The sequence below is a fragment of the Mesoplodon mirus genome (assembly GCF_964341445.2).
Source record: "Mesoplodon mirus genome assembly, chromosome: 16".
Taxonomy (NCBI): domain Eukaryota; kingdom Metazoa; phylum Chordata; class Mammalia; order Artiodactyla; family Ziphiidae; genus Mesoplodon; species Mesoplodon mirus.
In genome coordinates this window covers 13,329,710-13,345,049 of record NC_138992.1, presented here as the reverse complement: position 1 = coordinate 13,345,049, position 15,340 = coordinate 13,329,710, and the positions used below count along the sequence as shown (strand labels likewise).

Genomic DNA, 15,340 nt, shown 5'->3' with positions numbered 1-15,340 from the left:
AACAGAATCCAACAACACATTAAAAGAATCATACACCATGATCAAGTGGGATTATCCCAGGGATGCAAGGATTCTTCAATATATGCAAATCAATCAGTGTGGTACACCATATTAACAAACTGAAGAATAAAAACCATATGATCATCTCAATAAATGCAGAAAAAGCTTTTGACAAAATTCAACACCCATTTATGATAAAAACTCTCCAGAGAGTGGGCATGGTGGGAACCTACTTCAACATAATAAAAGCCATATATGACAAACCCACAGCAAGCATCATTCTCAATGGAGAAAAACTGAAAGCATTTCCTGTAAGATCAGGAACAAGACAAGGATGTCCACTCTCACCACTATTCTTCAACATAGTTTTGGAAGTCCTAGCCACGGCAATCAGAGAAGAAAAAGAAATAAAAGGAATACAAATTGGAAAAGAAGAAGTAAAACTGTCACTGTTTGCAGATGACATGATACTATACATAGAGAATCCTAAAGATACCAGCAGAAAACTACCAGAGCGAATCAATGAATTTGGTAACATTGAAAGATACAAAATTAATTCACAGAAATCTCTTGCATTCCTATACAAGAATGATGAAAAATCTGAAAGAGAAATTAAGGAAACACTCCCATTTACCACTGCAAGAAAAAGAATAAAATAACTAGGAATAAACTTACCTAGGGAGACAAAAGACCTGTATGCAGAAAACTATAAGACACTGATGAAAGAAATTAAAGATGATACCAACAGATGGAGAGATATACCATGCTCTTGGATTGGAAGAATCAATATTGTGAAAATGACTATATTACCCAAAGCAATCTACAGATTCAATGCAATGCCCATCAAATTACCAATGGCATTTTTTACAGAACTAGAACAAAAAAATCTTAAAATTTGTATGGAGACCCAAATGACCCCGAATAGCCAAAGCAGTCTTGAGGTAAAAAAACAGAGCTGCAGGAATCAGACTCTCTGACTTCAGACTATACTACAAAGCTACAGTAATCAAGACAGTATGGTACTGGCACAAAAACAGAAATACATATCAATGGAACAAAATAGAAAGCCCAGAGATAAACCCACGCACCTATAGTCAACTAATCTATGACAAAGGAGGCAAGGATATACAATGGAGAAAAGACAGTCTCTTCAATAAGTGGTGCTCGGAAAACTGGATAGCTACATGTAAAAGAATGAAATTAGAACACTCCCTAACACCATACACAAAAATAGACTCAAAATGGATTAGAGACCTAAATGTAAGACCAGACACTATAAAACTCTTAGAGGAAAACATAGGACGAACACTCTGAGATAAATCACAGCAAGATCTTTTTTGATCCATATCCTAGAGTAATGGAAATAAAAACAGAAATGAACAAATGGAACCTAATGAAACTTTAAAGCTTTTGCACAGCAAAGGAAACCATAAACAAGATGAAAAGACAACCCTCAGAATGGGAGAAAATATTTGCAAATGAATCAACAGACAAAGGATTAATCTCCAAAATATATCAACAGCTCATGCAGCTCAATATTAAAAAAATGAACAACCCAATCCAAAAATGGACAGAAGATCTAAATAGACCTTTCTCCAAAGAAGACATACAAATGGCCAAGAAGCACATGAAAATCTGCTCAACATCACTAATTATTAGAGAAATGCAAATCAAAACTACAATGAGGTATCACCTCACACCAGTTAGGATGGGCATCATCAGAAAATCTACAAACAACAAATGCTGGAGAGTGTGTGGAGAAAAGGGAACCCTCTTGCACTGTTGTTGGGAATGTAAATTGATACAGCCACTATGGAGAACAGTATGGAGGCTCCTTAAAAAACTAAAAATAGAATTACCATATGACCCAGCAATCCCACTACTGGGCATATACCCTGAGAAAACCATAATTCAAAAAGACACATGCACCCCAATGTTCATTGCAGCACTATTTACAATAGCCAGGTCATGGAAGCAACCTAAATGCCCATCGACAGAAGAGTGGATAAAGAAGAAGTGGTACATATATACAATGGAATATTACTCAGCCATAAAAAGGAACGAAATTGGGTCATTTGTTGAGACGTGGGTGCATCTAGAGACTGTTATACAGAGTGAAATAAGTCAGAAAGAGAAAAACAAATATTGTATATTAATGCATATATGTGGAACCTAGAAAATGGTACAGATGAACCGGTTTGCAAGGCAGAAATTGAGACACAGAAGTAGTGAAAAAACATGGACACCAAGGAGGGAAAGCGGCAGGGGGTGGGGGTCATGGGGGGATGAATTGGGAGATTGTGATTGACATGTATACACAAATGTGTATAAAATGGATGACTAATAAGAACCTGCTGTATAAAAAGTAAATAAAATTAAATTTAAAAAATATGGGAGAATATATGCAGATAAACATATCTGAGTGTTACAGAAAAAAGTCTAGAAGGAACACACAATACACTTAATACCAATAACCCTTGCTTAGAGGTGGAGCAGGGTGAGAAAAGGCAGTGGAGGATATCCTTCACTTTTACTATGTATACTTTGGTATTTGAACTTCTTTTATATTAAGCACATATTTTTTAAAATATAAAGTTGGGAATTCCCTGGTGGTCCAGTGGTTAGGACTCAGTGCCTCTACTGCCAGGGGCCCGGGGTTCGATCCCAGGTCAGGGAACTAAGATCCTGCAAGCCATGTGGCACAGCTAAAAAACTAAAATAAGATATAAAGTGATAAAATTACATTAATAAAAATACCCATAGGCTTAAAGGGCAGGTAGAGAGAGACATTAAATAGGGAGGTAAGAATGTGATCGTAGCTTTATGATGATACCAAAGTCCAGAGCTTCAATTCTTCGGTTGTCAGGTTGGGTAGAAACCAGAGTCAAATGCACTTGGGTTGTTGATATGTATGTGTGTGTGTACAAACATATTTATGATTTTCTCCCAAATACCTGGGTCCAGATGGTGTTAACCATTACGAAACCATGTTGTACCACCTCTGACCATCTTAACTCTGATTAAGTTTGTTTGGCTTAACCTGTTCCAATCTGAAATTCATCTGTGAGATTTTGGGATTGAGTCATGAACACTGGGCAAAACAGAAAAAGAGAAAATAGATAATGACAGCAACCAATCCCTGAGCATATACCTTCCTGCCAGGACCACTTCTGGGTGATTTATGTATATTACCACTAACTCCATAACCCTGCTTGGTAGGTTACATATTATACCCACTTTACAAATGAATACAATGCAGCCTCCCAAGCCAGGGGAGGTCATCTGTCCAGGTGGTGTAGCAAGGGAGGTGCTGGGGTGTCAGCCCAGGCTTAATTCCAACCATAGGCAATGTTTTCCCCAGTGCCTCTCAGCTCCCTCAAAACACAGAGAAAGCAGCCTCAATCCTCACCATGTTGGGACTGCTTGGCTATGCCCAAAGTCAGCTGGATAATGGTGCTAAAGATAAGGGAACACTTTGACTTAATATCCTTTCAGTTTTCGATAATGTTCCCTAGTTGGCTGAAATCTATATCAGCACTATGAAAAAGAAAAAAAGAATTGCTAAGCAATTTATAGTATTCGTCCTCAAAACCCCCTCCCCCCCGTCACCCACCCCAGCCACATACAAAGACAGATGTGTGTCTTACTCCTAAAATACAGGATTGATGAGATGGGAGCAGGATTATGTCAGAATTTTTCTCTGATAATACCTCCCATTACCTGCTTAAGTCTACCCAGGAAGCCTATCCTGGACCCTTCCCCACCCCACTATGTGGGGTTAGCCACCAGACCCCCTGCCCTTCCAGTGCCACCATAATTCCTGATGCCTACCTATCCTCCATCATCACACTTTAATCACAAGGTAATGCATTCATTGTTTGCCTGTTTTCCTCAGCGGAATGTGAGCAGGCACGTGTAGCATAGGGACCCTGCGGCATTCCTATTTCTAGCCCTAGCGAGTAGCACATTGCCTGGCAGGCCCCAATAAATACTTAAAGAATGAATGAACGCAGTTCTAGCCATGAATGTCTGTTGGAAGGGCAAAGAAAGCAGAAGGGCCCAGCAGAGAAGTGTCTCTTAAGGTTTGATAAGAGCAGCTGAAAATAGCCCAATTCTTAGCTTGGGAAGGGAAAGAAATAAAGAACATGTCTTGTGTAAAACTCCTTTGTATGATACTATAATGGTGGATGCATTTCTCAAAACCAATGAATGTACAACGCAAAGAGTGAAAACTAGTGTAAACTATGGTTGATAATAACGTCAGTGTTGGTTCATCCATTGTAACAAAGGCACCACTCTGATACCCATGTTGATGGAAGGGGAGGCTGTGTGGTTAGGAGGGGGGTTATATGGGAATTCTGTGCTTTCCATTCAATTTTTCTGTAAATCTAAAACTACTCTAAAAAAATTAAGTGTATTAGTATTTTTTAAAGTAGTAAAATAGATGTCAGCACAAGGAACTGCCACCATGTGATGTTTTGTGGCTTTATGAACAACCTTGCTCTTTCTCAAGTACAAAAAGAAACAGACCCCATTAAAATAAAGTAGAATAAATCATGCCTATCTATTGAAGATAAAGGAGAATTCTCTCATGGGTATGATGTATTGGCCAAGAGTAGAGCCAGGTAGCAGAGAGAAATGTACTCGAGTGTGTGTGGGAGGGGGGAGTGGGGGGGAGGAATCAGTGTTCGAAAAGCAAAATTAAAAACAAAAATTCTAAGCACTTTTTCCAAAATAAAGGAGACATGGATTAATTTATTTCTATCATCCTCTTTTTCCTTATCCATGGACCAGCTTTGGACTTCTAATATGAAAGATCATTAAAAAAATTTGCCAATTCTCAAAAAAAAGTTTTGTGTACAGTTTCTACTTTTCACAATAAAAGCACTCCCTGAAATTCCATCATATTATTACTATCACTAACTTTTTTACATTTTACATATTAATTTTTTATATGAATGAGGAGACGTTTAGGGTTATGGCCAAGGAATCAGTATTAATTAGTATTAATTAATTATAAGTAGAGCAACTACTATAACCATCTCAAAGTTGCACTTGGAATCTTGTCATAGACTCCTGCTCGAGTTGGGTGCTCCACACACAGAAACGTAGATCCAGGGTCCTAGAGGGTAAAGGGACTTCCTCAAGGTCATATATTCTTTTTTTTTTTTTAATATAAATTTATTTATTTATTTTTGGCTGCATTGGGTCTTCATTGCTGCCCGCAGGCTTTCTCTAGTTGCGGCGAGCGGGGGCTACTCTTTGTTGCAGTGCACGGGCTTCTCATTGCGGTGGCTTTTCTTGTTGTGGAGCACGGGCTCTAGGTGCGCAGGCTTCAGTATTTGTGGCATGCGGGCTCAGTAGTTGTGGCTCGCGGGCTCTAGAGTGCAGGCTTAGTAGTTGTGGTGCACGGGCTTAGTTGCTCCACGGCATGTGGGATCTTCCTGGACCAGGGCTCGAACCCATGTCCCCTACATTGGCAGGCGGATTCTTAACCACTGCGCCACCAGGGAAGTCCAAGGTCATATATTCTTAATAGAGCCATTTGTGGCAGAGCCAACCAATATGGCCATCATGCCACACCTAAGTGTCCCATATGTGCTTGATTTACTTTGTCTCATGTAAGCCAGTGAACGCCTCTATGTTGGAGGCACTAATTTTTAAATAAGTCAAGGTGGCTTAAAAATGTTACTAACTTGGCAAGGTCACATAGCAGGTCAGCTGGAAGCAGGCCTGTGTGATCTGACCTCAGCCTGGAGGGGTAAAAAGAGTCACAAAAGGGCAGAGAGAAGAGGGGCAGTTTGAGGAGGGATTGTCACAGTGCCCAGCCACAGGGAAAGGGGCATAATTATAGGTTGGCCAATTTCACCCTAGCCCTGTCACTATTACACAGGATGGATAAAAACGTAAAATTCCTCATGGCTGAGAGTTGCCTTTCCTCTTTTTCCTGCCTCTTTTTGCCTCCCAGAGTCACTTGCTCCAGAGCTGCTGCAACCAGAGTGAAAATATGTGTGCTATTCAGATCATGCTGCATGCCAAAAGTTGGAGCAGAATAAGGTGCTATGCATTCTCCCAGGGTAAGGAGAAGGGGGGAGGAGCCAAAGGGGTGGAAGTGGTCAGATGACCTCTCAGTGGAGAAACCATGGCCTAGGGCTTGGAAGACCAGCATTCCTGCTCCTGGCCAGAAGCAGTCGTTTATTAGCTACGTGTCCATGTACAAATCACCTCATTTCTCTAAACCTGTTTCCTCAACTATTAAATGAAGATATTAGTATCTGTCCAGAAAGGCTATTGTGATGATTAAAATAGGACAGTGCAGGCAAGGTGACCTCATCATTGTCAATATTACTATCTATTGCAATAATCCCTTCTTATCCCCTCTTGGCTCTCTAGCACCTAGCACCTTAGAAGTTCACAGGAAATAACTTGTTGAATTAATGAGTAAACATATAAAATGTAGAAACAAGTTAAATGGTTCTTCTACTAAAGATCAAAGCTCAAGAAACATTTCAAACACTACAGCAGGAGCTCAACAACTTAGGCATTAACTAGTTATTTAGCTAAGAAATTCTCTAAGACTAAAGGGAAGACTTCTCTCTCCCAGACAGTAACTTTATTTTGAATAAGGCTTTTGAACACCTATAATATCCCAGATTTTCTCTAGTTAATCTCAGTAGCTAATGATCTGGGCTTTATGTGCATTGTTTCATTTTGGACTCAAAACCAACCATGTGAAGTTGATACTATTACTATATTATATTACATGTATCACATATTATGTTATTTTAGAAATACAACTGATATTCAGAATTGAATTGACCAATGCAATAAGCCACATTGCACATAGGAAGAAATAAAGTTTCCAAGCAGGTGTCTAATTTCTCCCAAGGTTATCAGCAGGAACAGAAGTAGAGAAACCCAGGTAGTTTGACTGTCAAGCCTTAACTGCTATTTGATTCTGTGGGCCTAGGACCAAACCCTCTACCTCCAGTTTAGCCTAACAACTGCGAATCCTCAAAGATATGAGGTTAAAAAGAAGGCACAGAATATTGATAATCAAACCTTGGGAGTTAATTACATTGTTGCACAAGTTTCCCAAAAGAGCAGTGAGCTAATCTTTTGAGTCATTTATGGCCACACTAGACAAGGCAGGAGAGACTGGATCATAGCAGCGGCTTGTGTTAGCCAGCTGTACAGAAGAACCTCTGTTTCAATCATGGCTCCAAGGCTATGGCGCGCAGGCTATAAAACCTGTTGCTCCCGCTTACCTCTGTCCCCATCAAGCCTAGCCTGGCCGCTGCTCCTTTCACTTGCACTGGGCAAAGGCCCCAATTCACACACATCATTAGCTGGCTGGCAATATAAGCCATCAGTAGCATGAGCAGTACAGCCTCTAGATCTGGAAGAGGGGAGGACAGAGTCACGTTTGCTCTCCCTGTTCAATCCATCCTCAAAACCACCACGACGTCACCTCTTCAAACCACAGTCCTGACATCACCTTGAGTTAATAGCAGGGCTTTCTAGACCAACAAATCCCAACCTCCAAATTCATTCATTCACTCAGACTTTGAGAGTATCTCTGCCTGTTCCTGTGTTAAGTGTCAGATACACTGAATTAGACAACAGGTTGCAGAAGGGAACCCCAAGGAGAAATGGCTACCACCGGAGCATTAAGCAAAGACATTCTGAGAGCACTCAACATTCCTTCATTCACTCCCCAGCCTTCCTCCCTGAATTAATGTAATCAGTGTCCACTCTGAAGCACCTGGCTTTCTCCTCTCAAAGTTCAGCATACATGCATCTTCAGGGAAGCCTACTGACTCAGTGATGGAGAGCCTCTCCCTACACCCTGCGCATTTCTTTCACTGCACCTATCTCATCTCTAAATTCCTTCTTGTGAAGATTTTGGTAGTAAGTAGTTATCTGTCTTATCTATTAGAAAGTAAGTCACAGGAGGACGGACACTGTGGATCTCGTTTACCTTAGGCAATGGAATTTAGGAGACTCCCCATTAAATACTTCGTGAAGATTAGTTATATTAGTTACATCCTTTCCTCTACCATCCTTGTACCTTCAGGGCTTTGATCTGATTTCTCCAATTTCTCTGAGTACTCCAATTAAACCTACACATATCTGCTTTATTTGAATACCGATCAACCATCAGCACTTCACAGGACCACCTTTCATTATATTTGTTCTACATGTATGAGTGAAATTTGATTTCCCCTTAGAAACAAGCTCAGGGGTAGAGATTATCTAAGGTTTTTGTTCGTCTCTAAACTTTTTATGTTCTAGTGTCTCGTCTAGGGCTCAGCATCCTCTAGCCCCTCATACTCAGTACCTTGCTGTGATTGCAAATCACAGACACTAACCTTTCTTGCATCTGCCGTGCAGATAAAATTGTGTTTAATGAGTTTTTCCAGGAAATTCAGTAAAGGGAAATAAAAGCCCTTTGGCACACATTTTGGGCCTGTTCATTTTAGAGGTCCTTTTAAACACTTCCAAACATGTCCTTTTCCTACATGAAGCAAACTCAGTCCATTTAGGAGAACGAGGAACAGCAGCCTCCACCAAAATCACCCCAAAATATATGCACATTCTATATTAGGCTCCCTTCCCTCTACTTTCCTGTGCAGTGAGAACCATGATAAAGGACAACCACTCTAGGGAAAAATGGTCTCACTGCTGCTTGAGTGCTCGATAACCTTCAGCATTCAACACTTCCTATTTAAAATCCTCACGGGAGCCTGTTGATGGAGCCCAGGTTTTTGAGCCTCACAGGACTGTGGTAGTGACTTCAGGTGCTGGTCTAAGGAGTGCTGGTGGCCTCCCACACAGCAGTCCCAGAGGCCACATCTGCTCCTGTACCTACTGCTGGCACCTGCATCCTTTATCATGTCAGCAGTGCCACTTGATCACATGCGCCTGTTTTCTGTAGTTAAATCACTCAGCGAACCCATTCCCTTTGTCTGGGATTCTGAAACCACCTAAGATGCCAACATGGGTTACTGATCTATTACCAAACCTCCCCAGTACAGACTCCAAAATGTGAGTGTGGTTTCTGGCAACGTTTGCATTGATCCTGAAAAAAAATCAATGGGTATTGAAAATTGATGTTCACAAGATGTTCTTCATGAACATGGAGCCTAGAAGCAACAGGTGATTAATTCCCACACAGTAAATGCAGGGAGGGTTTTCAGTCACTAAATGAATTCAAAATGTTTACTGGGTAATGTAAAGATGAAACACACTTAATATTTCAGAAAAATTCCAGTTAAGCCGAGGAGCTTGGATTTGGACCAAAAATGGCAGAAAGAAAGTATACAAATGGAAAAAAAACATATATAAATAGAGTTAACTCTAATGAATGGTTTATTGGAAACCCTCAGAGCATTTTTCAAAAGGACCTGACAGATCCTATTGCAATAAGACATAGTGAAGAGGAAATGGTTTAAAAGATGTCATCAATCTTTTATTTTACTAAGCACTTGCCCTTCATTTTGAAGGAAATGATACAATTTCAAATCGGAACCTCCTTCTCAAGAAGTGGTGTGAGAACGTAACATTGATTTAACATACAATCTTCAACAAAAGTAAAGTTTACACAATTCACTAGGAAATAAAATACATGAAATTTATCAAGTTAGTCAGTGTAATTCTCCATGGGTCACAAGTATCGCTAAGAAAACATAATGAAAAGCTGAATAAACCAGTCAAGTTTATAGTTACCCTGATTAAAAAAAAAATTTCACAAATAAAATGTAACTTTGCAAACAAATCCTTTCAATGATGATCACACTAGATTTTATTTTAATTTACAAAAAAACAATGGTTAGACAATCACATAATATCAAGAGTCTTCAACACAGTGGATTCCATTTTGTTAAGAGAAAAAAAATAGAAAACAAGTAATCCTTAAATTTTCTTCACTCTCCATAGCATATGTTGTAGAAAATTAAAGTTTTGCTTCCAAAAATATGTTTCCATGTGGTTATGGTGTTGTCGACTGGTGCTCTTAGGGCCAGAAGCAGCAAAGACATGAGAAATTTAACTACTGAAGTGTCATTTTTCATAAAAACTAAAAATTTCCTTGAAGGTCTGGAGTAAAGTCTTCTGCTAGGCTTGTTAGTGCTATAAAGTCATTTTAAATTAAATGTAGAATAAAACTACAAAAAGTATGAGTTCTGTCAATATAAAAAGTTGTGTAGCTGAAGTTGTAGGCTCCTTTGCCATACATAAGCAGTCTCAATAAAATATTTGCTCAAGTAAGAAAATATAATTTGTCTGATTATATTTAGCATCCGTTCCAGTTGGCTGTCCTGCTTATCCCTGCCAGAGCTTCTAAAGAACATTAGAATCAATATTCCTTGCCTTCAAAGAGCATCCGTAATTCACAGTACAAAACAGTTCTAGAATCTTAGTCCTAAGGAGAAACAAAAATTATTAAATATATATATATATATATATATATATATATATATATATATATTTTAAAGTGCCAGATGTAGCCATTGCCTGGACATTAAAAACTCTTATCCACAACACTGCCATCTTCAAGAAAGATGCCAACAGTTGATTCAGTCCCCTTTCCTTGCAACCTTCAGTGGCTGGTTGGTGCTTTACTTTAAGCATGATGACCCTAATAAAACTTCCAACAGAATCACTGTTCCGAGGCATTACGTACTTCACGTCTCTGGTACCCTGTAAAAACACGTGATAAAGCAGCATCTGGAGTAGATCTTTCCTCTTCTAGATCATTTTCAAGCCCTGTTATCAAAAACCTCTTCTCTAGAGGGAGAATGCTACTACTGATATGGATTATATAGGAGTTCTTCCTTCAAGTTGAGATTTCTCACAAAGCTGTTTGTAACAGAGTCACTGCTGTCCCTCGGTGTGACCAATGACATTCACTTTCCATTGAGGGATGAAGGAGGGAGACAGAGACCGGGCAGTGGAAAAGAGAGCTGGCTGGCTAGCCCAGAGCTGCTAGACAGTGGCTCTGTTCTTCTCTCTTGCTGTCTGCACAATGTCATTACATGCAACTTTCCCTTGATTGTGTTAAACATAAAAGACAATCCAAATCTAGAAGGCTCTCCTAAATGTCTTTACCCACGTTTACCTTGCTCCGCTTTTCCATGAGCAAAAGAATACAAACACAAAACTGCGAGATTATTAAACAAGAAAACTAGATCAACATTTCCAACAAGAGACTGACACTTCTCCAAATTCTTGGACCAGGGCTGAGTGTGGTTCATCTTTAACAGTGACAGGACCTGTTTGGGGATTCCTGTGAAAACAGGGAACATAGCTAATGCCCTTGTCATGAAATAATTTCATGTTGAGGTGCTATAAAGGTCTAGGCTTTTAAAAATTATGGCCTCAAATTCCCAAGTTTAAAAAAAGTACGTGTACACGGAAATCCTTCAAGTTTTGTTGCCTTGATTTAAAGATCTCCAGGCAGGAGGCCTGAGGATGGCCACCACTGAGGAACACTCAAGTATGAGTCTACTCCAGCTGTAAGAATGGGGTCACAAAATGACTTTTCAGTGTAATCTATAATGATTCCCAAGAGAAAAAAAAGAAACTTTACTCAACTTTCGAGATAGCATTAGCAATACCAATGTGCAGCAGAGAAGGATTTTGAAATCAAGGGCACACATCATTAAAGAGCTCACACGAAAACAAAGGACAGATTGTACACATTTTTTAAAGCCTCAGAGTAAAGCAAACACAGCAGCAGATTCAAATAGTATCAGCCATCCTGCTTCGGACAGATCCCACACTCACCAATCCATGCTTTAGGACTGCCACCAGATCTGGCACTGACGACACCAGGTTGCACTGATTTATGATTGCTGTCACCCCTCTTCATTGAGAAAGCATTCTGAAGGGGTGTTCTCCGAGCGAGAAGAAGACTGCAGCAATAGAGCAAGACTTTACATCTTGAATTAAATTGCATCGAGTGTGGCTAGCAAAATAAACAACTATCACTGAAATATGCCTCAAGCCTAAGATTTTACCACCAGCAAAACAAAACTGAGGGGGATGAGGCAGTGAAGGAAAAAAAAATTCACAGGACCACCACACCAAAGCCTTAAATTAAAAAAAAAAAAAAAAAAAAAAGGTACCTTCACTAGTCAGGAAGAGAGTCAGGTGGGGGAATGGACAGGAAACGGACTGATTCCTGCCAGGGCAACCCTGTTTGGCTGTTTCTGTAGTGGATACCTTATGGGGTGGCGGCAGCCAACCTCCCGTGTGACCTGGGGATGAACACGGCCAAGCAGGCTTAATTGGATCAGAGACACAAAGGGCTATTCCCTCCTTTGATAACGAATACCGCAGCTGTAAGTGCCTACCATAGCAAGCGAGAAACAAAGGCAGCAAAACAGAACCAAAATTGAATCCTTCCTTTAGCTGGCCCCTGACAATGATTTACAGGTAACCTGGGAAGTGGCGATGGCCCAGGAGACTCAGCTGGAAGCCAGCTCCAGAAGACAAATCGCCTGGGGATGGGGAGGGGGCAAGGAGCAAAATCTTTGTTTTGTAGCCCAAGTTTACTCAACTACTTGCTACACTTCACAGGGGCTGCTCGATTTCAGTCTGCGGCTCCCAGACCTGGTCCTGGGTTTACCAGCCTTGCACCCCAGGAGAACCGCAAGATCAATCACCCCAGCTTCCCGGATCCCTCACACTGCTCTTTCGAGGCAACACCACCGCAAACCTGCTCTGGCTTTACTACAGGGCATCCTGCAAGCCCACGGTAGGAGGGGAAGCGGTCGGAAGGCAACAGCAGGCATTGGTACTCTGAACTTCTCTCCACCCCTAAGTGCATAAGAGGCGTCGATTTTTGGACCCAAGTCCAGCAGGGATTAAGTGTCTGGCAAGTCCGCAGTGTGCCTCACCTCGGGAAAGGAAGACAGATTGAGCCGGCGGGCAAGAAGCCCAGAAGCGCCCCCGGCCAAAGTGCTCCTACCTGCTCCCTCTTCCTCCTCCGTCCAAGATAACAAACTCAAGCCACAGCTGGCTGCGCTTTTCGCCAACTCTCCGTTTTCCAAATGGCCCAGGAGCCCAGATGGGGCCCAGAAGGTGGTGGAGGAGGGAGTGAGAGGAGGGAGGGAGCAGCGGCTGCTACAAACAGCTCCCTCACACTGCTCCGCTCTCAGCTCGCCCGTCAGTGAACCACCGCCTCTCGGGCCCCCTCCTCCCGGGCGGGCGCGGGGGGGCGCCCGGGAGGCGGCGTAGTCCGCGCGGCGTCGCTGTCGCCTACGTCCGGCTCGGCGGGGTGCAGGTGCGTGGCGAGCTCCTGCAGCACCGCGGCGCGCCCGATCTGGTCGTTGCGCCGCTTCTCCATGATCAGGTCCTCCAGGCTCTGGAACTCGAGCGTGTGGCTGCGCTGCGCAGAGAGCTGGATCTGCAGCCGGTAGGGCTGCTTACCGATGCGCAGCTCGCCGCCGATCTTGAACTCGCGCTTGCCGTAGCGGCACCAGGCGGCGAAGCTCTCCGAGTTGCGCCAGCTCAGCTCGCGCTCCTTGGCGCCCACGTGCGCCAGCGCGTTGCGCACCACGGCGCTGGGGCTCAGCGGCTTGTAGCGGTATAGCTCGTTTACCACGCGGCCGCGGCGGCCCTGGCTCGCGTCCGTCAGGAAGCTGTTGCTCACCTCCAGCCGGTGCAAATGCACCACCTGGAAGTTGCCCACGTAGACAGCCCAGTGCGGGTACTGCGCCTGCGACACGAACTCCACCAGGTCGCCAGGCCTGCACTTGTTGAGCAGGTTCTCGGGCGTGTAGGTGCTCAGCGCCGCGGAGCCCGGCGCGAAGCTTTTCTGGTAGATGCACTCGTCGCGATAGAACACGGAGCACTCCACCTCGTGCAGCCGCGGGTCATAGGGCTGCGGCGAGGGCAGCGGCAGCCCGTCCCCGCCGTCGGGCAAACCGCCGCCACCGCCATCCTGGGGCGGCGGCTGCGGCTCCACGTCCTCGTCGTCATTGGAGAAGATGTAGGAGACCCCGATGCGGGGCCCGTCGTCCCGGTCCACGCCCGTCGGGTCGGCAGTGGGAACTTCCTTATAACTTAGGTGGGTCAGTTTCTCCACCTGGTTGCCCATCACGCTGCGGACACACGTTCACACCGCCGTGAGAGGAGAAAGCGAAACCACCACTAGGGTCATTGGCACAGGTCCCCGGACAGGGGCTCAGACCACCTGTTGGGAGAGGAAGGCAAGGAAGCCATGTAGGAGCCCTTCCGTGAAACGTGCGATTTGTTCTTAGGAGGAAGAAAGGTTGGGTGTCGGGCACCTGGAGCCATTTTACGGGGAGTCTCAGATGTGGCGAGCTTTTCCTCACTTTTCCGCCTCCAGGGTCACGGTCGCAGGAGGCCGGGCAACTCCAGCTCTCCCCCGCCCCCAGCCCTTCACCTCACCCGGGCAAAAGCCCATTGCATCAGCGACTCCTACCGCTTCCGCCAGCGCCCTACCTGCCAATCCCAAGCAGGAGGGAGAAAGGAAAAGAAACTTTAATTCCCCTTTCCTAGCCCCCTCCTTTCACCTCAGGGTCCTAAGTTACCCCAGAGACATCCCCCCATCCATCGCTGAGGAAACCGGCTAGGACCCCGCAGCGCGGCCCGGGCAGGTGAGCCGCCCTACCTGGCTCACCTGCGGTGCTTTCTCCTCCCGTCTTGCCCGCCCCTCCCCCCGCGCGCCCGCCCTCTAGCTCCGGTTACCTGCGCAAACTCACCCGCCTAGAGGTGGAGGCCGTGGGGAATTGGGAGGGGCCCCCCGCCGCACCCTGAGACTTCTAGGGCGAGTTTGCAGGTGTGGGCTCCGCAGTCTCTCCTCTCCGGGCGCCAGCGGCTGCGAGGCTGGGCATGGGGGAGCAGCGCATGTCTTGCCCCCCGCGGCTACGCAGCGCCTCAAGACTTGAAGGTGGGGAGCGGCGCCTCTTCACACAGCACCCCTTCCCTCCGCCTGGGGCCGCTTCTCCCCTTCAACCTGCTCTTGGGGGGGGGCTCCCTAGAAGGAGGAGAAGGAAGCAGCCTTGGTGCCCCGCGGCGGCAGCTCCCGCTCGGGCCGGGCGAGCAACAAGCGCCGGAGCGGGAGAGACGGGATTGTAGATCCGGCTCCGGGCTCCCAGGGCGGGAGAGCAGCCGTTGGCATTTAAAGAGACAGGCGCTCGCTCCCGGAGCCCAGGTCTTTCCTGCACGGCGCTGAGCCTCAGGCATTCCCGCCTCCGCCCCGCCCACACGGGCCACGGGGCTCCGCCCAGGCCACGCCCCCGCTCCGGAGCGGGTTTAAATCCCGCCGGTAAATAACCGACGGGTCGACTGGACTGGCGGTCTTTGCGCC

At 44.7% G+C, this 15,340-nt stretch overlaps 1 protein-coding gene across 4 annotated transcripts in view; it reads right to left on the bottom strand.

Moving 5' to 3' along the window:
* Window positions 1–15,078, bottom strand: part of LRATD2 (LRAT domain containing 2) — an 85,868-nt gene extending 70,790 nt beyond the window's left edge. Inside the window, exons 1-3 of one of the 4 annotated variants that reach the window (XR_014291663.1) lie at window positions 14,733–15,078; window positions 11,788–14,200; window positions 9,451–10,701 (exon numbers count right to left, since the gene is read on the bottom strand). Coding sequence is in view for 1 of the 4 variants with exons in the window: in XM_082601819.1 (XP_082457945.1) it covers window positions 13,172–14,104 (933 nt within the window). In the remaining 3 variants the exon portion in view is untranslated. Of the gene's footprint in view, window positions 1–9,450; window positions 14,201–14,732 lie in introns of those variants that run through there. The other 3 variants (XR_014291664.1, XR_014291662.1, XM_082601819.1) reach the window with 3 other exon arrangements.
* Between the last annotated feature and the right edge of the window lie 262 nt (window positions 15,079–15,340).